Source organism: Ochotona curzoniae, unplaced genomic scaffold (assembly GCF_017591425.1).
Source record: "Ochotona curzoniae isolate NIBS_2020 unplaced genomic scaffold, NIBS_Ocur_1.0 contig_883, whole genome shotgun sequence".
In the NCBI taxonomy this organism is placed as follows: Eukaryota; Metazoa; Chordata; class Mammalia; order Lagomorpha; family Ochotonidae; genus Ochotona; species Ochotona curzoniae.
Genome location: NW_024466599.1, coordinates 113,219 through 134,954, shown reverse-complemented (window position 1 = coordinate 134,954; position 21,736 = coordinate 113,219). Strand labels below are relative to the sequence as shown.

At 50.7% G+C, this 21,736-nt stretch overlaps 2 protein-coding genes across 2 annotated transcripts in view; both read left to right on the top strand.

Moving 5' to 3' along the window:
- Nucleotides 1–588: 588 nt before the first annotated feature.
- FAM110C (family with sequence similarity 110 member C) lies at nucleotides 589–1,830 on the top strand. Its single transcript, XM_040994044.1, has one exon. The coding sequence runs from the start codon at nucleotides 589–591 to the stop codon at nucleotides 1,828–1,830; it is 1,242 nt and encodes a 413-aa protein (XP_040849978.1).
- A 6,801-nt stretch (nucleotides 1,831–8,631) lies between these two features.
- Nucleotides 8,632–21,736, top strand: part of LOC121165336 — a 45,045-nt gene continuing 31,940 nt past the window's right edge. The window contains exons 1-3 of the mRNA XM_040994043.1: nucleotides 8,632–8,680; nucleotides 10,616–10,755; nucleotides 14,992–15,191. Of these exons, the coding sequence (XP_040849977.1) occupies nucleotides 8,632–8,680; nucleotides 10,616–10,755; nucleotides 14,992–15,191 (389 nt within the window). The remainder of the gene's footprint in view (nucleotides 8,681–10,615; nucleotides 10,756–14,991; nucleotides 15,192–21,736) is intronic.

Genomic DNA, 21,736 nt, shown 5'->3' with positions numbered 1-21,736 from the left:
GCGCGCTCCCTGGGCCCCGCCCTGGAGCTGCTGGCGCCCGGCGGCGACCTCGAGACTCGGGCGGGGAACCTGCCGCTCTCGGGCTGGGCCAACCGGCCGCTCCCTCTCCTGAGTCCCGAGCTCCCTCCTCCGCGCCTACTGTCCCGGCCGGAGCTCGGGCTGGGCCGCCCCGCGGGGGAGGGGATCTGGGACCAGGTAGGAGGTGATGGGGGCGAGACCAAACGGGAGGTGACGGGAGGGGGGTTGGAGCCAACCGAGGGAGTACCCGGCAGGTGAGGGCGCCGCCCAGGTCACTGTTGGTCCTGTTGGTCGGTGGTCTCGGGCGCCTCGTGGGAGGAGAGCGGGCGGACGGTGAGGGGCGGAGCCCTGCAGCGCCCTGGGCGGGAGGTGAGGGGGCGGACCTGGCAGCTGGCGTGGCAGACACTGAGTCACGCTCCGCGCGGACTCAGATCCGCCCCGCTTGCACCTGGTCGTCGCGTCCCCGGACGTCGGCCCCCACCCACGGCGAACTTCGAAGACGGCCTGCGGCTGCCGGGCTCCTAGGCCCCCGCGCGTCTGTGCCAGCCCGGCCGTCAAGTCCTCACGGAGATGCGTGCCACGCCGGCCTCGGACGCGCCCGCGGCCGAGCGGCTTCAACCCGGGGACCCCGGCACCCCGCGGCAGGTGCGCAGGAGCGCCGTGGAGAGGCTGGCGGCCGACCGCGCCAAGTACGTGCGCGGGCTCCCGGCTGCCCAGGGCGGCGGCGCGAGCGCGGCGGCCGCCCAAGAGAGCGCCCCGGACGCCCCGGCCCGCGCGCAGGCCCCGGTGGTGCGCAGGGTGATCGCGCGGAGGCCTCTGCGGCCGGACTCGCTAGTCATCTACCGGCAGAAGTGTGAGTTCGTACGGACGCCGGGCACCGACGGCTCCAAGGGGAGCCTTGGGAAGAAGCTTTTGCCCGTGCAGGGCAAGGACAGGGTTCCGGCGCCCTCGGACACGCAGGGTGTGGGCGAGGAGAGCGGCTACCGGGGCCGGGACGTAGGGACGGCGCCCATGCGCCAGGGTCTTGCCGAGAGTCTCGCACCTTCAGCCTCCAGCGCGCCCCCCGCGGCGCACCCAGCCCCTAGCGCGCCCTCCGCGGCGCCCCGAACCTCCAGCGCGCCCTCCGCGGCGCCCCTAGCCTCCAGCGCGCCCCCCGCGGCGCACCCAGCCCCTAGCGCGCCCTCCGCGGCGCCCCGAACCTCCAGCGCGCCCCCCGCGGCGCACCCAGCCCCTAGCGCGCCCTCCGCGGCGCCCCGAACCTCCAGCGCGCCCCCCGCGGCGCCCCTAGCCTCCAGCGCGCCCCCCGCGGCGCCCCCAGCCTCCAGCGTGCCCTCCGCGGCGCCCCGAACCTCCAGCGCGCCCTCCGCGGCGCCCCGAACCTCCAGCGCGGCGTCCCAGAGCGTCGCGCCTGTGCCTCCTGGCCTGGAGCTGCGGGTGGCTCGGCGCCGGGGGCTGCAGCGCTCGCAGTCCGACCTGAGCTCGCTTTCCTCCACGGCCAAGGCCGAGTGCGATGCGTTTTTCCAATACTGTGGGCTGGACCCCGACGTCGTGGAGGCGCTCGGCCGGGAGAACTTCTCGGCCAGCTCGGACTGCGTGGCTCTCAAAGTCCGCAGTGTAAGCGTGGCCACCTCCGACAGTGGCTTCTCCCGGCGTAGCGACGACGACGGCGAGGACGGGCTGTCGGGAGCACTCAAGGAGCAGGGTCCAAGTGCCACATCGGTCATTGAGAGGAACGCGCGCATCATCAAGTGGCTGTACACCTGCCGGAAGGCCCGGGAGGGCCCCGGCCAGCGGCTGCAGGGGCCTGCGTGAGTGCCTGTGCCTCCGTGCGCAGGTAGGTGGACAGGGTCAGTGGGGTTGGGGGCAAGGCGTGAGACCCGCGGGAGAGCAGGTGGGGCCAGGGTTGATGGCAGAAGCCCTATGCATCCCAGTTCCACTCGGGCCCCTCTGTTGTGAGCACTATCTGGGAGGGGTGGCTCCATCCTGTAGTTGAGTCAACTCGCACCTGTGGCGGGACACACGCACGCCCATGCCGGCAGCAGGAGGGAAGGCTGCTGTACCCCTGTGGCATCTCCACGACCTCGTCCATCAGCGTCCGAACCCAGTTTAGCGAGATAGATTTCCGCCCGCGTTCTATGTGAGCTGTTCTGGAAGTTATATCTCTTGAACGGAAGAATCTGACCAGATAAAGCAGGAGCCTCTGACTGGGATCCAGGAGCAGCCCAGCCCCTAAGTCAAGTCGGTTCTGGGAGCAGCTAGACCCCTAAGTCAGGTTCTGATGTTTCTATGCCTGGGACAACTGTAACCCAACACAGAACTTGCCTCAGGCTCTTGTGCTCGGTGTGCCTTGTAACTTTCACTTCTAATTTGCGGTGGAGTGCCTTGTGATTACCCAGTGTGTATGCAGGACCTGCAAGGATGAACCCCAGGTGGTTAGCGGATCTGCCTGTAGACCAGGTCTCTGTTTGCAGCCTTCGGATTCACCGGTCTTGGTTCTCCATGAAGCTTCTGATAGGCTGTGTGAGCCAGTCATCATCCCCCCCGCCCCCCCACACACCCTGTGAAGCTCCATTCCCTGCCCCTCCTCACTGCGCCCCCCCAAGCACCATTCCGTGCTTTTCCTGCCCAGCGGTTCCCCCATTCTCCCTCAGTATCCCTGTTACAAGGGCAGTTAAGGGGGTATCCTAAGAACCAGACCTGTGGCTTCATTGCAACACATTATTTTCTCATGCCCTCAAGTGAATGCATTTGCATTGACTTGGCCTGAGGTTGTTTACCTACAATTCAGATAAGCTAATTGGAGACCTGATGTGGCAGGACTACTGCCAGGCAGGCTTCCTGGAAAAGGCCTGGGAGCCTCTCACACAGAAGCAAGGCACTCAGGAGGGGTGAATGGGCTTTTCTTAAACTCTGGGAGGTCAAGACCAAGTTCTTCCTGGGTCTTTAGCAAAGACTTGCATTTACCCCTAGCTCAAGCCCCCAAGGAATATCAACAGGCAGTGAGAATGTTCCACAAAGTTAGCTTACCTCTTTTTCTGCTTGTGTCTTGGTTCGGAGATGAGGGAGTACTGATCAGGCATTCCTCACACTCCACGGTAGTGTGAAGGGGGCAGCTCTGGAAGGAACACGCCACAGACTGAGGAGGTGCCTCCACCCTGAATCTGAACTTTGCTGACTAGCAAGTGACCCTGGGAGCCTGGACCAGGCTGTGCCATCTGTGAGAAGGAGGCTGGCTGGCGATTCCCAACTTCTGCATTATGGCCTGGGTGGGTTTGCTATGCCTGTGTTGACTGGCACATGAAAACAAAGCATTCTGTTGGACTTTGAAAAATAAACTTTGTGTGTAGGTTGTGTTTAGGTTCCCTCCAACTAGCGAATGCACGTGAGCTAGTCGGTGAAACTGATGATATGAACAGTGGTAAGGTAGAAGTGCTGCTTACAAATGGAAATAACGTAAAAAACGGTCCCTCTGATCACTCCAGACCCAACCTGTCTCCAGTTCCCAACTCTTCTACCTCAGAGTGAGTCTGGAGTTACAGCTGTGATGTCATATTTCTAAGCTGTTCAGGATAGAATCTGTGAAAAGCATGAGAAGGTGGTTGGAACAAGGGGAATGAGAATGAATTTGGAGGTCAGGGGTTGCTCTAAAGGTGCACGACTTGTGTTCTTTATCCCAAGCCTGCCCAGTGGGGACAGTGTCCCCTGCTTCTGAGCAGGCTGGCAGACACCAGCACAGACAGACATGGGTTTCCAGCTCTGCCTGTGGACACAACCCACACACTCTGGCATGTGCCCCTTCATTCTGCCCAGCTGCTCAGAGTCATGTAAGAAGGAACTCGTCTCCTGAGGGGACTCCAGCATGCTGGGCTGGGTCCACCATGTGCACAGCCCCCACTGAAGAGCCACAGGAGGGGCCTCCAGGCCCTGCCCTGCACGGTGTTCCTCAGAGCTGTAGCAGTGAGAATTCACACTCTGTTTGATTTGCTTTACCAGGACATTCATGTTCAGTTTGGAAGGGTTCAATTTTGGATTTCATTACAATTTTGGAAAATACAGGTGAACAAATGTAGGCCTTTCAAGTGGAAGGAAACACAAATGTATTTTATGTGAAGTTTTTGGTCCCCTTGGTAGATGTTTATAAACTACAATTAAAATATCCCATCCAGGGCCCGTGCAATGGCCCTTACACGCTCCCTTTTGGGCAGTGGTTCATGTCCCAACTGTTCCACTTCCCGTCCAGCTCCCTGCTTGTGGCCTGGGTAAGCCAGTGGAGGATGGCCCAAAGCCTTGGGACCCTAAACCTGCCTGGGAGACCCAGAGGAGGCTCCTGGCTTCGGATCAGCTCAGCTCCAGCCATTGCAGCTACTTGGGGAGTGAACCAGTGAACAGAAGATCTTTCACCTTCTCTCTATAAATTTGCCTTTCTAATAAAAATAAACCTTTTTTAAAAAAAATAGCACACACAGAAGAAAATGGCCCAATCATGATTTTCTTGCTGCGTGGGGTGGAAATGCTTGCTTTTCAAAATTGAGCAAATCAAACTGCAGAGTGAGCCACAGAATGTTCCTCAAGCCCTGGGCCCCAACAGTAGGAGCCAGTCACACCTGGGTGGTTCTGGCATAATGCATGAACATTGCTCTTCTGTCTGCTTGGTCTAGTCATACTCTGCCCCTTGTGAAATTCATCAGATTGAGGACTTCTCAAAATTTAGGTCTTCCTGGTTTTCTCTCATTTACACAGAGTCTATAAAACTTGCTGATTTTAATACTTGTGTAACAGAATGGTAACTTGTTCTTTGTGTTAATTAAGGATAAACATTACTGGCTTTCAAGGCAGGCATATTCAGGTGTTTGACAGCCATCTGCATATTTCTTTGATTGGAAAGCATAGGGGAAGTCCTGGAGAAGCCGTATGAGAACCATGACCTTGTGGGCTGGATGGGTGCAGGGCATATGGGCTCGCCAACCTCTCTCCCCCATCCCCTTTGGCTGTTCTGGGAACTCTGAGTGACCACTGGAGCGTATGGGAGCAAATGAATTGCAGGGAACTCCAAACTACTCCTGGTCTTCTGGCCAGTACCTGCCTTGCGGAGATGAAGTGTTTGAAAGGGTGGAGTCTGCTTGACTTCAGGGGCTTGGTCAGACTGCCTGCCCTGTTTTCTACTTTGCTATCCAACTCTGGTGGTCAGCACTGGCCTTGCCAACATTTGAGAATGCTTCCTGCACCCAAGTAATTAGAGGCAGAGAAATATTTAGAAGGACTGAAGGGAGGTGGGGATTTGTTGTGCCAGAGAACCAGATGGTATCTGCCGTTAATGAAGCTACTGACTTATTTCCAAAAATTAAAATGCAAAATGGAGCAGTTTTTTTTAAAGATTTATTTTTACTATTTTTTTATTGGAAAGGCGGATATACAGAGAGGAAGATCTTCGTCCGACGATTCACTCCCCAAGTGACCACAATGGCCGATGCTATGCCGATCCGAAGCCAGGAGCCTCTTCCAGGTCTCCCACGCGGGCGCAGGGTCCCAAAGCTTTGGGCCGTAATCGACTGCCTTCCCAGGCCACAAGCAGGGAGCTGGAAGGGAAGCAGGGCTGCCGGGATAGAACCGGCGCCCATATGGGATCCCGGGCGTGCAAGGACTTTAACTACTTGCGCCACCGCGCCGGGCCCAAAATGGAGCAGTTTTATAACGTGGAAAATATGCTTAAGATGGAGCCAGATTTTATGCTATGCTGTTTGGTTCTGTAACTTCTGCCTGAACCAGGTTGATCACCATTTTCTCTTTACTCCTCAGCCAGCAGACTCCCCACATGGAGCTTCTGGATGACATGGACCAGTCGTGCAGTATGCACAGGATTGGTGCCTTCCTGGGAGTGAAGCCCTGTGGCTGCCCCGAGTGACCTCAGGAGACTGGAGAGGCCACGGAGAAGGTGGGAACACAGACCTGAAGGATCGGTCAACCTTTGGATTAATGGCTGAAGCACGGGCAAGGCGCCATGTCTACACTGTGCTTCCCCATGCAGTGAGAAAAGTGACAGCTCTTGGGAATGATTTTCAGGGGCACCTTTTGGACTGACTTTATACAAGAAATACTGTGATGCATCTCACTTTAAAAAAATGTCTAAAAGCATGAAAACCAAGCAATTTACTCCTTTTGCCCTGCTGGGCTAACTGGAACCATATAAATCAAGTTTCTATAATGACAAATATAATCCACCTGAATACCATTGTCCACCAAGAGCAAGCATGTGCTCGACACACTACTGCAGGCCTAAGTTGCAATGGAGACTGCAGTTGACTTTCAAATTCTAGAACCAGTTATCGCATCTTATGAGCTAAATGCATGTGTAAAATCACAGGGCTAGAAGCTCATTCTGCTAGTGGCACTCCTCACAGGGTGGCAGGCAAGTGAAAAAAAACCTTTGTAAAGGAACATTGGAGTCAAGAAACTGCCAGAGACAATTCTTACTGTCGCTGGATTGTTTCCTGGGTGCTCCCATTAGGTCAGGAGCAACGTGGCCACACAGCTCCCTGGGTCCCACTCCAGAGAAGGGAGGGCCCTTGTGTGGGTCTCTGGGGGGACCTTTTGGCACCCATGGTCTAGTCCATGCCACGACAGACCATGGGAGAAGTTCCCTGTTCTTAGTGGAAAGCATGCTCTGATAGCCAGGAGACCAGGGACAGGAGATCAGAAGGGGCAGCTGTGACCCTGGTCAGACACTTGTGCCTGACACCCAGAGTGTTGCAAATTCCAAACCTCCTGAGAAAAAGTTGTCAGTTCAGTCAGCTCTCCTGAAGTTTGCTGTGATTCATCAAAATGCTTCTTCAAGAGCAAAATTATTAAAATATTCAAGAGACAGTGGGATTTCTCAAAGGTAACATGTTTTTAAAACCCCATTTTGATATGTTCATGTATTTAATATTCTATTTTTGTAACTGTTTCACTGTGAAAATAGATTCTGAGTTACTTAAATATTTATCTTTACAGCTAATACTCTTCACATAACTTTCCTTTCTTCACATGGTTTTAGTTTCTGTGGATGAGATTCTAAGCCATCTTCTCTGGCTTGTTTGCATGGCTCGTGTGCCTGGCTCATCTCTAGCTGTGGTGGAGTGTCTGCCCTCCTCTGGGTGCTCCGTGCTGCTGCCACTGATGTTCACATAAGGTTGAAGGTCACTTGGAACACTTAGAAGTCCTGTCCGAGACACTGTAACCTCCTTCAGGCTGTGGCAAGACAGCAGATTGCCTTACGGCACTTTCTGCAGATGTGTGAAAATGCTGCTGGTTTCCTGTTCCTGGTATTGCACTTACTTTAAAAAGGTAGTGCTGAAGATGTGAGCAGCTTTGTTTTTTGTAAGATTTATTTGTTTGTATTTGAAAGGCATTTTTACAGGGAGGAGAGACAGAAAGATCGTTCATCCAACTGTTCACTCCCCAAATGGCCTCCAATGGCCAGAGCTGAGACATGAAGTCATGAGCCAGGAGCCTCTGGGTCTCCCACACAAGTGCAGGGTCTCCAGGACTTGGCCATCATACACTGCTTTCCCAGGCCACCAGCAGGCAGCTGCATGGGAAGTGAGGCATCTGGTATACAAACCAGCGCTCATATGGGATGCCAGCCCTAGCAGGTAGAAGATTAGCCTGTTGAGCCACTGCACTGGCTCCAAAGTTGTGAGTGAATTTAGTGAATTTACAGGATCTTTATTCTCCTACTTTTTCATATGTGAAATCTTCCCACTGTAAGGACAGGATGAACTGAGACCTAAGGTCAGAATGGTGCAACTGTCCCACATGCATGACAGGTGAAATCAGAAAGCACCTCAGTTTCCATGTAAACCCTCCAAAGTATTTCAGAGACAATTGTACTTTGGAGAGGGGGGCAGTTTCAGTGAGTTCTGGAAGTAGGTGCCCGAGATGGCCAATGGCTCCAAGACAACAAAAGCAGCACATTGGTTCTCTTTGGCTTCCGCTGGGTTCAAATCCACAGACATTCTTTCCTGAATCTGCATTACAATGATTTTCTGACTCTCTAGCTTGATCCACAAGAAGAGAAGTAAGAGTTAATGCTGCCAAATCTTGTGCTGTCTGTGAAAGAACAGAAGATAAAATAATACAGAATAACGAAACGCAGTGGAAAGAACAGGTAATTGATAAAAGAAAGAGAATAACTTGACAGTTGTCTTTTTCACTTGTGTGTGGATACAGATTCACACAGCTTTGCCAAAAGGTACTCACATAACACGTCCTTATTATGTGCATACATTGTGTGTGTGTGTGTTTGTAATCTACATGTGTGTGGCTTTTCAGCTGTTGGCCCTTGGCAGTGGAATGAAATGGCAGTGCTATTAAACTTTACCATTCTTCCACAGGCTCAAAGTTCATGACTGTAGATAGCAATACCATAAAACATCAGGCCCAGATGATCACAATGGCAGTTTCTAAACAGCCTTTTTTCCCCCCTACAATACTACTTGCAGTTGGAGTATAATATACTATTTTCTATATTAAGGAAATGAGATTTTTATCACTTGTGAATGTTTACTTGTGATATTGAACAAAGGGTTTTCTGAGTAGACCAACTCCTGTCACTTGTGTTCTCTGGGCTTCTAAATGTCGCTCTGTTGGATCGACAGCAAGGACAAAGGTCTCCAAGTCTTGAGTAAGCATGCAGCCTGAAGTGGCCAACTCTGCTGGAGACAGAGTACAGAAAGCAGTTCCCAGTATCTAGCCTTTAGTTTTTCTTTAATGTTTCATCCATCTTTGATTTTCATGTTTTATGAATGTAATTGGAAAAGGCATTTAGAGCACTTTGTGTTTTTTCCCATTAACTTATCCAGAGCAAGCAAACTCCACTGGTCCCAAGTTCTGATCTAATGGTGGGGAGGTGGGAAGGAATTCTCCCGCCTGGGCAAGACTGTGGTTGTTGTCAGTGCTGCAGGTGCTATGCCTAATAACCCAGAGACACCTTCACAGGGTCCAAGAGGAAAACAAACTCATTGCTTCTGTATTTCCTGAGGAACACAGGCTGTTTGAAACAGTTCAGACTTCACATGGTGCAAGTTCCACTGCTGGGCTACCAGCTACTGCAGTCCTCCTCCTTGGGGCAAACTGGAGGACTCACCTCTCATCTACCCATTTGGAAAAACCAGTAGAACAGGAAACAACCAGATCATGCACAGTGACAAACTGTTTAAATTGTTTTCATGATGTTCAATGACCTGAATAGAGTTACGTGCATTTGAATGTGCCAGTTCAGAAATAATGAATAAGAAGAAAGCTGAGGTTCTCAACCAGGGTCTGTATCTCTGGTCTCAGAAGCTGCAGGGAGAAGGCATAAAAAATACAGCACTTGTCCCTACCCAGAATGTCCTCTTGTGCCTGCAGCAGGGCCTCAGATTCAATAGCTGATAGTTAGCTTTATGTCTGGTCCTTGAAAACTGTCAGAGTGGAACGCACCAACTGCTCACCTCAGCTGTGATCTAACATGAATTCACCAACAACTGCTCACCTCAGAACAGAATCTTATGAATATCCATAGAATGTGAGACTCTGGACCATAGGACCAGGCAGACATAGGCTGGCATGGATCCTGACTTCAAGACACCCTGTAGGACACTCCATTATTGATAATAAGCAATGGCTAGAATAGAAAGTGACAGAATTGACTACTATAGATATGATGCTGTCCTCCTGTGGCATCAAAGCCATTAGTCAAAGCTGTCACCCGTGAAAACAAGTACAAGTCACCAGTGTGTGCATGGAGGACCACAGTACCGCACAGAACCGGGTGTTCACCAAACTCACTGCCATGATAGGGCTTGCATTCTAGTTGGGTGAGTGGGTAAGGGCAGATACTCAATAAGAAGAAATGGGGATCTGGCTCAATAGCCTAGTGACTAAAGTCCTTGCCTTGCATGCGCTAGGGTCCCATATGAGTGCCGGTTCTAATCCTGGCAGCCCCGCTTAACATCCAGCTCCCTGCTTGTGGCCTAGAAAGCAGCTGGGGATGGCCCAAAGCCTTGGGACCCTGCACCCACATGGGATACCCAGAAGAGGCTCCGGGCTCCTGGCTTCAGATCAGCACAGTTCCAGCCATTGTGGCCCCTTGTGGAGTGAATCATCGGATGGAAGATCTTCCTCTCTGTCTCTCCTCCTCTCTGTATATCTCTTTCCAATAAAAATAAAATAAATCTTCAAAAAAAAGAAGAGATGGGGTGGGCAGTGGAGAGAGAGGAATAGATAGGCAGAGGATAGGTGGATGATGGAATGACAGTAGGGGACAGGTGAGAGGGGAGAGGCAGGCAGGCAAGCAGAGTGAGGAAACAGCAGCAAGTCGGCCTATGAACTTAACTGATGGACTGTGATCCTTTGACTCCTGTTTTATACTTGATGCCAATCTGTCTGAATCATAAATGGAACCCAAAGTCCAAACCACATAAAAAGAGGCAACAGGGAAAAGGAAACGTGGACATTGTGAATGCATTTCTTTCACTGAGTGGTTCCTTCACTCTAGAAGGCTGCAACATGCTACACACAAGAGCTCAGGACTTTGCTTGAGAAGTTTATAAGTCCACGGCCTGCTTTTGGGTTTTAGAAGGAATCCACCGCTCAAATTCAGGAGAATCCTTAAGTCAGGACAGCACACTGAGAAGAGTTTTTCCTCACAACTTCCGAGAGCTGCTCTCAGACCCACCCCAGGAGACTCCTGGCTGGGACGGGCCTGGACGGGTCAGGGTAATGCCCTCAGTCAGTTATTCTAATGATATTAACCTCTTAAATGATTCAGTTGACTCTACCATCTATTCATGTATCTAAGATGTGAACCAGTTGATGGTTCCCTGTGTCATGTGTTTTAGGGTTCTCCAGAGGGAATTAGTAGGACATAGAAGAAAGCTTCACAAAGTTCACAGCATACAAATCTTAAAAAAAATTGTTCTGGTGAAAAAAAAAATTTAATCCATGCATATTGAAGAGCTTCCCTAAAGTTTATGGAAGACACGTATTATGAAAAAACTATGCATGGCTCTTGAAATATTGAGAGCAAATGGGACTATCTTGGGAAATTGGCCAAGAAGTCCACCTGGGACTGTTTTGACAGCCTGGAGAGTGCAGTGGCCTATCGAGAGGTTCAGTCCACATCCAGGAAGCTGATGCTGCAGTCCCCACTCAGAAATGGAGAGTGAGGACCTGAGAGGCCATTCGTGTACAGCACGCGTCTAAGTGAGAAAGACACTGCAATTATGACATGTGCGAGCTTGACATCCAAAAAAAAAAGTACCAAAAGTCATCCTTCCTCTGCCCTTTGTTGCACTTGAACAATCCACGTCCAGGCCCCTGAGTCCATCCACAGCCAGACCCATTGTTCCATCCATGTCAGGGCCCCTGGTCCCATCCACTTTCAGACCCCTGGTCCCATCCACATCCAGGCCCCTGAGCCCATCCACGGCCAGACCCGTAGTTCCATCCACGTCCAGGCCCCTGGTCCCATCCACGTCCAGGCCCCTGGTTCCATCCACGTCCAGACCCATAGTTCCATCCACGTCCAGGCCCCTGGTTCCATCCACGGTTAGGCCTGGCATTTCCCACCTAGTCCACCAAATCACACTCCAGTGTGTCGCTGTCCCGCAGTGACGGACTGGTGCATGGAACCGATAATAACACGCGTGGACCCTGACTGATGGTCAAAGCCGAAGTTTATTAGGGGCATCAGACTTTATACACTGAGATTCCATACTGTGTCCCTCTCTTGATTGGAATTCCTTTTGTTTTGTATATTACACCAGGTGTTCTCATTTACATGCTGTTTATACCAAAGGTAGCCATTTGGTTGTTGTCATGCAAATACTGTCCAATGAACTGGAAACCTGTGCTCACTGATCTTTTAGGGTCACAATGTCCTCCTACAAATCCCCCTTCTGTGTTTTATAAAATTAGGCCTGAAAGTTGTAGCTGGGGGAACATGCTCTTGGAAGAGCAGAAGAATGGGGAGAAACAATGATACATATATTATAAAAATAACAGCTATAATTTCTCCCGGGCTAACATGTTTTTGAATTTAACCTAAATCAGAGTTGCACAGGAACACTGAACAGTTAACATCCATCATATGTAACAGCTGAGTATAAACTTAACATCACAGTTTCTATTCAGTTAGTATTAACAGTTGATGAAAGTTTTGGGGAGAATCTCAACTTACAATTTAAGCCTTGCCATTTATATAATTGAAGTGTGATTTTACAGATTTCTATGCATTTAGGAGAATCAAAACAGTCTTATAATTCTACCAAATCATAGAAAAGTGTTAGGCAGGTGAGCAGGGAAATCTCCAACAACTTAGTGAATGAGGAAGAATTTAACTCTATATCCTATCCTAGTAAAGTCCATAAAAAGCAAATAGGGAGCCCAACCAGTAAGTACAGGCTGAGCGATTATTGGTTAATTGGCCTTTTTTCTGACTCTTCCAAATGTTCTATATCCATGTCTCTCTGTAGCCTGATCAGTTAGGTACAAGTTGAGTGATTATCAGTTAGCTGACCTTTATTAGTGTCTAGTATCTAAAATAATTGTGGGGCTCACAAGCAACCCTAATGGTCGGTGTAAGAGAGGGCTGGGAACCATGGCTGGAGCTAGGTAAGAATTAGGGAAAGCTCCTCCTCTGAGTCCAGTTGTCTCTGAGTGCCACCCGGGGCTCCTGGCTGAAGTTCCGATGTCACCAGACCCTATCATGAGGGAACTGGGCTGCTTCAATCCCATGTGGGAAATTCACTAGGAAAGGACTGACCTCAGAGTTCTTGGCCTCCAAGGGCACTCACCTTCCTTGTAATCCCCTTGGCAGTCGGGATATGGTCCTCCTTGATGAGGCAGGCATCCACTGCTTCTGTAGTGAAAGCACATGGGAGACCTCCGGGGATCTCTGGGACTAGGATAGAGAGCTCCTCTTATCCTCCTGCTCCGCCTTGAGATCCCTTCCTGCTCTGTGCACACAACCTGCCTGGAGGGCAGCATTGTCTTCCAGGAACTGCTGCTGTGCCCACATTGTTGACAGACTTGTGCAAACAGCCTGGGGTCAGAATACAGCAGACACATGTCCTCCCACCAGCTTTCAGGACTCAAGGTAGTCCCTGAACAGAAAATTTGCAGACCTGGGTGCCATTCCACATTAGCTGGCAGGTGCAGGCCAGCCATCCATCCTCAAGTCCGATCCCTGAGGGACACAGCGTGCACACCTGTGCACACCTGGTCCTCAAAGGCTGAAAGCAGGACAAGAATGGTGGTGCAAGCTCAGACAGCTCTGTTGACCAGAGGCTGCAGCGGCTATCGGGATTGGCTTCCTGGGACTCCGGCTCAGCCAGAATCCATTCTGGCTAAGGGACTTGGCCCCCTGTCGCTGTTTCCCATGCTCAGTAAAGAGCACAGCACCGAGGTGGCCTCAGGTTCGGCCTTGGCTTGCTGTGCTGAGGAGGGAAAGCATCTGTGACCTTCCATGATGGAGTTCCTGCACTGTTCGAGGTCCTAGAACTCCAATCCCATCCCCACCAGTGGAAGCACAAGGTTGGAGAAGAGGGAACCTGGATGTAAACAGAGGAGGTGAGCAGAAATGCCTGTGGAGTAGGAGACCAAGAGGCAGGTGGAGGGAGCATCCCGAGCGGCCGCGGCTCACCTGGCTCAGGGTTCCCCAGCACCAGTCTGTGACTGCACTGTGTCACCAGGACAAGCTGGACAACAGCAGCCGGAGCTGCTCAAGGGGCTGGGGAGATGAAAGGAGGTGCAGTCACAGGCTGTGGTTTCAGCTCAGGTAGAGGACCCCAGGCAGGTGGGGCTGGAGGTCGTCTGGGCCAGTGTTTGCAGGCCAATTATTTGGCCTCTAGCAGAGTTTCAAATGGCCCGGGGGTCAGTTTTTTCCACTTTAAGCCTTGGGACCTTGCACCTGCATGGAAGACTCAGAAGTTCCTGGTTTCAGATTGGCTCAACTCTGGCTGTTTTAGCCATTTGGTGAGTGAACCATCAGATAAAAGATCTTTCTGTCTCTCCTTCTATATGTAAGTCTGATCTGCTTTTCCAAAACAAATAAATGAATCCTTAAAAAGGGGGGGGGGGTAGATGCTATTCGATTTGCTGTGTGCTTGATGGTGCAGAACCAAACTGCTGACATCCTATTTGAGGGATTAGGAAATGGTAAGCTCATCCCAGAGCTACCTACTGGGGCCTTCCAGGGTAAAGAGGCTTCTCTGCTGTGGTTGGGAGTCTTTCTGCACTCAAGATCCCTGTGTATTGTCTTCTTAATGAAGACCGAGTTGTCAGAACTTGAGGAAGGCAGTGGGAAGGAGGCTGGATGACGCCATAGCTAAGAGTAGAGAGGAGCCAAGGTGCAGGAGGCGTTAGGGCCCGCGGGGCCACTCTGTGCAGCATGAGTTTGCGGGAAGGCCAAGCTCATACTCCATGCCAGAAGCCAAGGATGCCTAACTCTAACCCTTCCAGTCTCCGGGGCTCCAAAACCCTACAGAGCCTACTGTGGGCTCCGCCCCCGCATTCTCTTGACCATCTAGTCCCGCCCCACACCGAGGCCCCTCCCCACACCAAGGCCCCGCCTAGGCATGCCCCGCCCAACTTCCGGACTCCTCCTCCGGGTCCAGGGCGCAGTGCGCAGGCTCCGACGGGGAGAGGCGGGGACAGGCCCGCTCACATGGGAACGAGTGCGGATATGACTGGCTGTGTCTGAGGGACTGGGGCGGGGTCAGGCGGCGGCCCAGTGTGGGTTTCCGCTGTGGGCGACGCCACGAACTGGGCCCGCGGCGTCCGGCGACCCCGACGCGTCCCCGGCCCAGTCTGCGCCCAGCTCGGGTGCCCCGTCGCCGGCCCCCGCTTAGGCCCTGGGCCTGGGGCGGCAGCTGCAGGAGCCAGCGGGCACGCAAGGGCGAGGCGGCCGGGCAAACGCCATGTCCATGGAGGACCCCTTCTTTGTAGTGAAAGGGTGAGTGTGGCCGGCGCGCTGCGCCCGAGGAGCTGCGGCCGGGGTCTTGTTCGAGGGCCGGACGGGGGTCCAGGGGCGCCTGTGTCCGCTGGCCCGGTGCTGGCCGGTACACGGCGGAGCAACCGGGACTTATAGCCCTGAGGGTGGGTGCCGGCCGGTACCGCGGGAGGAAGCGACTGGCGAGGACGAGGATCCTGAGGTAAGGTGATGCGTGCCGGGGTGCTGAGGTAGAGGTGGGCGCGGGCCGGGGGTGCTGAGGTAACCGTGGCTCGGGCCGGGGGTGCTGAGGTAGAGGTGGGCGCGGGCAGGTGTGGTGAGGTAGAGGTGGGCTTGGGCAGGGGTGGTGAGGTAGAGGTGGGCTTGGGCAGGGGTGGTGAGGTAGAGGTGGGCGCGGGCGGGGGTGCTGAGGTAGAGGTGGGCTTGGGCAGGGTTGCTGAGGTAGAGGTGGGCTTGGTCAGGGGTGCTGAGGTAGAGGTGGGCGCGGGCCGGGGGTGGTGAGGTAGAGGTGGGCTTGGTCAGGGGTGCTGAGGTAGAGGTGGGCTTGGTCAGGGGTGCTGAGGTAGAGGTGGGCGCGGGTCGGGGGTGCTGAGGTAGAGGTGGGCTTGGGCGGGGGCGCTGAGGTAGAGGTGGGCCGGGGGTGCTGAGGTAGAGGTGGGCTTGGGCAGGGTTGCTGAGGTAGAGGTGGGCGCGGGCTGGGGGTGCTGAGGTAGAGGTGGGCGCGGGCGGGGTTGCTGAGGTGGAGGTGGTCGCGGGCAGGGGTGGTGAGGTAGAGGTGGGCGCGGGCCGGGGGTGCTGAGGTAGAGGTGGGCGCGGGCAGGGGATGCTGAGGTAGAGGTGGGTGCCGGCAGGGGTTCCTGGGTAATGTGTCACAGGCTGGTCAGTGCTGAGGTAGAAGTGGGCACAGGGTGAGCACTGCTGAATTAAGCTGGATGGGGGCAGCAGGCATTGAGATAGAGGTGGGCTGCATCTGAGTTGGAGTTGGACAGGGACTGAACCAGGCCTCCTGTGTGGGTTGCCGGTGCTGCAGCAGCTTTGGCCGTTATACATTCCCCTGATCCTTTTATTTTTAAGTATTATTTCTATTGGAAAGGAAAATTTAGCTAGTGAAGGGAAGAGCTTGTTCATTCCCCAAGTGGCTGCAATGGCCAGACCTGAGCCGATCTAAAACTCAGAGCCAGGAGCTTCTTTCAGGTCTCTCTCATGGATCAGGGTCCTAAAGCTTGGGTTTTCCTCCTTGCTTTCCCAGGCCAGGAACAGGGAGCTGGAAGGGAAGTCGAGTAGCCAGGACACAAACTAATGGCCATATGGCATCCTGGCGCTTGCAAGATAAGGGTTTAGGGACACACCAGGTCTGTGTATTTTATTTCTAATAACTGGTGAGCTTCCTGTTGTAATTGTCAGACAGACATTAGAAACCTGATGACTGCCTGGGTCTGGGTCATTGCTAACAAGCATGAACGGCCCTTTGCCTTCTGCTAGCTGCTGCCAACCTCCTGGTTCTGCCATGGTAACCCACTGGTTGTATGGGTGTCATGATTTAATGCATTTTATGTGGGATAATTTATTATCTATGAGATAGTAGAAAATTGAACACTTAACAATTTCGTTGAAGATTGGTCTTCACTCACTTTGTTATGTTGGAAAAATGCAGAGTATAACTTCTGGTTATACATCACTTCCTGACTGAAAAAAAAGTGTCACTTATTGGAAAGAATTAAAATCGGAGTGGTTTTTCCTTTGTTGAAATTTCCCAATGCTAGGCTGCAAAAGTTATCTCTGGCAGTGGCAATCTGAGAGAATTAGACATGTTCTGTTTGATGTTCAGTGGAATTTGTGAAACCTTCAATGTCTTGCTGTGTTTTTTTCTGATAGTGTTCCCTACATCTGTCAGAGCTATTGACTGGAACACTGGTTGGAGTTTGGTTGACTTTTCCCTGGCTTTAGCTTGTGTCTTTAAGGTGCTAAAGGAAGAGGTCTCTCCATCCCTCTGAAGCTGCGTAGTGTCAGATGTTGGTATCATCTTAGGGGACCAGGAGCCTCTGTTGAAGTACACAGAATGGAAATCAGGGATGCCTTTAGCCTGGGGTCTTCTAGTCTAACCTAAGGAATAAACCACCCCCTAAATTAAATGGCAATAATAGGAGGTGAATGATTAAGTGCTGAAATGAGTGCTGCAGGTGGTAAATGTCCCAGAAATTCAGAGGATAGCAGCTCCTTAGGAATTATTACAATAGGAAAGCTTTTATAAACAGAGATAAAGTACTTAAAATAGTTTTGTTTTATTTGAAAGACAGAGAGAGATCTTCCATCCACCGAATTGTTCTCCAAATGCCCCCTAGTAGCCAAGGCTGAGTTAGGTGTCTGTAACTCCATCTGAATCTCCCATGTGGGTAACAGGGATGCTGGAGCCATTACCTGCTGCTTCCCTATGTGTGTGTTAACAGGAAAGTGAGTTGGAATTGCAGGAGCCAGGACTAGAACCAGCCTTCCAGGGTGGATTGTGGGTGTCCCAAATATATTTTATACTCGCAGCACATTTTAATTTGGATATTAAAGTGAATGTTAAATTTCATTATCAGTTCTTAATTTATAATAGAGACTATCATATCCAGATGTGAAGAAATAGTGTAGTATGCATCTCTGCTTCCAAATCAAAGATGGACTCCCAATGAAACTGTTAGATGTATCTACATATATATATATAATATTTGTTTATTTTCATTGGAAAGTCAGATGTACAGAGAGGAGAAGAGACAGAGAGAATGTTCCATATACTGCTTCACTCCCCAAGTGGCCACAATGACCGGAGCTGAGCCAGTCCAAAGTCAGGAGCCAGGAGTTTCTTCTGAGTCTTCCAAGCGAATGCAGGGTATCAAGGCCATCCTCGACTGCTTTCCCAGGCCACAAGCAGGGGGTGGATGGGAAGTGGTGCTGCCGGGACATGAACCAGCACCCATATGGGATCCCAGCATGTACAAGGCGAGGACTTCAGCTGCTAGGAACTGCATCCTACTAAATAGCATCCTATTATTAAGATGTCTTAATAGTAGGATGCTGGACTGTCTGCCATTGTCTGTATTAACAATGTCTGGACACACTTAAATTAACAGAATGATGAACTTATGACTGCTTATAAAAGACTCTACTAATGTGATAATATGGGGGAATTAAGTTGGGAGGGAGGGAATTTGGGGAGGGGGTAAGGGAAATCCCATAGCCTATGGAATTGTATCATAAAATTTAAAATAGGGAAAAATTAGTACCTTTTCACCCCTGTTTGAGTAGAAAAATAAATCCTGAGTATTGTTAAATAAATTTTAAAAAATAGAAAAAAGCTTAGTTCTCCCGATATGTTTGGCACATTTCAAGTTGATAGTTGTGTGTAGTTTCTGTATTGGACATCCAGTGGAGCCTTCCTGAAGCCTAGCAGTGTACAGTTGCACAGCTACCTACACTACTACCTCCCTTGGCAGCACTTTTAGTTAGCTGCAGCAGGACCAGACTTACTTCTGTGTTGGTGCCTGTGGTCCCTGGCTTGTTCCACCTCAGCTCTCAGGTTTCAGCCCAGGTATCTGTACCTCCAGGAGGTACTTCCCTTGGCACTTATGACACAGTATCACTCCTCTTCCTCTGGGACACTGAGGTTGCAGATCCTTGAATATGTGATGTGGATGTTGAATCTGTACTCTGTGCTGGTGATGGAGTGCTTGGACCCAGAATGGGCACTGGGACAGAAGGTTTACTCCAGGAAGCAGTCATTGTTGCTGATATGGGAAGGCTGCTAGGCCTTCTGAGCTAAGTCAGCACATAAATGATTTCCCCATCATGAGTGTGCCAACCCCTTCTTCATGAGGAGAAGCAGAAACAGCCCAGGGTCCCAGGGTTGAGAAGTAGAGCCAGGATTCAAGTTGGAGCAGACTATTGTCCTACTCATGCTCTTCATAGTATGAGGATGACATGGTTAACTGAGTTAGGCTTGAGGAGAACTGCATTTTGATGCCCACAGGGACATTTAACCCTGAAAACAGCCATGAAATTAGCTTTAGGAATTTTGTCTGTTAGCAGTTTTGGGTACGTTGGTGTGAGGAGTGGAAAAGGCGATAGGAGACTGTTGTCCTTGAGACAGGCAGCAGCATGCGCCAGTGTTGGAAGCTTCTTGTGTGAGGTTTGACATTGTTAGTGTCTGTTAGAGCAGAGGCCCAGAACTGGGTGTGCCTTTTATGAAGTAGACACAGTCACTATCTCGGTAGAATAAGAGAGATAGAGCTTAGTGAAATGCATCTGAATTTGTGTGTGTGTGTTTGTGAGTGTGTGCACATTGTTAATTAAGATTATATATTGTTTTGTGATCACTTCATCTGTTTCTTTATATCCTTACACTGTCTTGGTGGGAGCCCAGATCTCAGTCTAATTTGGAGAACACTGCAGGTTAGTTCCTGCCAGATACTTTGTGTACAGGACTGTGGAGCAGAGTGGGAAAAAGGAGAACCCACATGGAAGTGTTGGGAGTGTCTTATTATTCTCATTCTGCTCTGTCTTTATAGAATGTGAGGGGGTCCCTGAAGGTAGAGAAGCAGCTGAGTAGTTTGAGAAAGGGGAGGGTGGCAAGCAGACCTGCCAACTGAAACGACACGTAGTTTAATGAGAAGTCAGACTGGATTTTAAAGTCAGCTGGTTTGGGATAGGAGGAGGCTTGGAAGGGGGGTTGCTATCTACCAAGGAGTTTAAATTTAATCTGGTAAATTGTTCATTGAAATCTAGCTTTTAGTCACTGATCAAGAACTCAAATCTGTATCTTGTGATTCCACAAAGAAGGCAGATGTGTCTAGAGGCTTTGTAAAAGTAGATTCAATGGGTCTTGATAACAGAAAGAATTTGGTACTCACTCCAGGTCAGAATTACTTGAGGAAAGCAGTGAAGATGTCTAAGCCAGGTCTAGTGTGTCTGTGGAGTCCCATCCAGATCTAAAAATCCTGTGGTTGGGTTTATGTGATGCGTGCAGCCAGAGTCAAGGGGGGGCTCTTATATGGAAAAGTTTTGAAACTTGGAAAATGGTAAGTGGCACTGTTGGCTAGAATGAGGAAGTTTTTTGGGGTAGATACTGTTTCCTTTGAATATTAAAGTGGCTATGACAGAACTAGGCCATCTATAATCTTGTATTTTATAGGAAAGGTGTGATTAGTTTTATTTGGGAGAAATGGAATAGACTATTGGCAGATGAGTGTATAGGAACAGCTCTTGAGAGAGTAGGTAGGCAGGGGAGAGCCATCAGCCCAAGAGTCACTTTGGGTAGAAGAAAAGGGGAAAAAAAACCCTTTTGTCTTAATATCATAATGTCACAGAAGCAAAGGAAGTGTTTCAAGAAGGTAGCTTTGGCTGACTGGAGTGCTTCCCACACCAGAAGTGTGCACAGATTAGATCCACAGGTGATGGTATAGCAGTGCCCACAGTGTTGGTATAGCAGTACCCTAAGGAGACCTGGGTAACTAAGACTTTCTTTCAATTGCAAAAAAACAAAACAAAAAAAAAAACCCAAAAAACCATAGTATCACTGAACTTGGAAATGGTAGTAGGGTCAAATGAAGGGCCTATATTTTTCCTTTTACAAAAAATATGAGTTTGGAAGTCAAGCAATAAGAGACCCTCTGGTAGTCTGGGGTAGGAGGTGGAGCAAGGTTTTGGGGGTATGGGATCGGAGTCAGTTCAGGGAGAGTGAGGAGAGTGGAGGTGATGTGGCTGCAGGAGCCTGCATGACCTGGTTTTTCAAGTCTCTTCATTGGAGAGGAAAGTGCCTTCCCTGACATAGTGATGAGACTGATATGCCCTGCCTGCCCCAAAGAAGATCCTACAGAGCAGATGCTGTTCTGGGAACAGGCTTTGTGGCAGATTGTGCTTTTCTAGAGGTGCCGCATTCATCCTGTCCATCGTTTTGCCACCGAGCTGACCTTACTCCCATTGTTTGAACTTGAGCATTGTCTCTGAAAGCAGTGTGGCTTCCAACAGTCTCTGTCCCAGGGGATACAGCCCAGAGTGCTTCTAAACACATAAGGAATCTAATCATATTGAAGCCACCATGATGGAAAGGATGTGCAGAGAGACCACATGGAAAGGGCCACTGAGGACACCTTGCCCACTTGTCCTTCAGTTGAAGCTTCTGACATTTGGATCCAGGGACAAGTCCTTGCTGTTGTCTTAAGCCCTGGCCCTCTGATTTTGTGAACAAAACACATAAATGGTTGTGTCACACCAAGCTTTGGTGCCAGTTGTTACCCAGCCGCAGGACCAGGGTATATTCATGGCCAGAGAATGAAGGGAAAGCCCCAAGGGTGGAGGCAAGTGCAGCTGCTGTCCCAGGCCGTTGGTTGGCATGGACAGGACCTGGGAAGCAGAGCTGCATGGCTCCCCTACTCTCTCCAGATTTGGCAAGATGCAAGTACAAAGACATTGTGGGTTTTATTCCCTGTAGTCCTAGAGGTAGGTTGTGATGGTGAGCCCTTCTGTGTGGAATAAACTGCAAAGTTGTTTATAAGATGCTCAATTGAAGATCATTGTTGGACTAGTCTCAAAAAACAACCAAACAAAAAATGTGGCAGTCCTTCCAGCAGCACTTATCAATAAGGAATGACTGTTTCTTCACCAAAAGACACATTCTTCAAAGATGTGGGCTGCATTTTCATTTCTAGCAGTGGGAGAGAAGTGCCATCCTATGAGTGGTACTGTGGGTGCTGGTTGGTGTAAACAGGA

Coding starts and splice junctions, on each gene's coding strand:
- FAM110C (XM_040994044.1), top strand. CDS start 589: ATGCGTGCCACGCCGGCCTCGGACGCGCCCGCGGCCGAGCGGCTTCAA.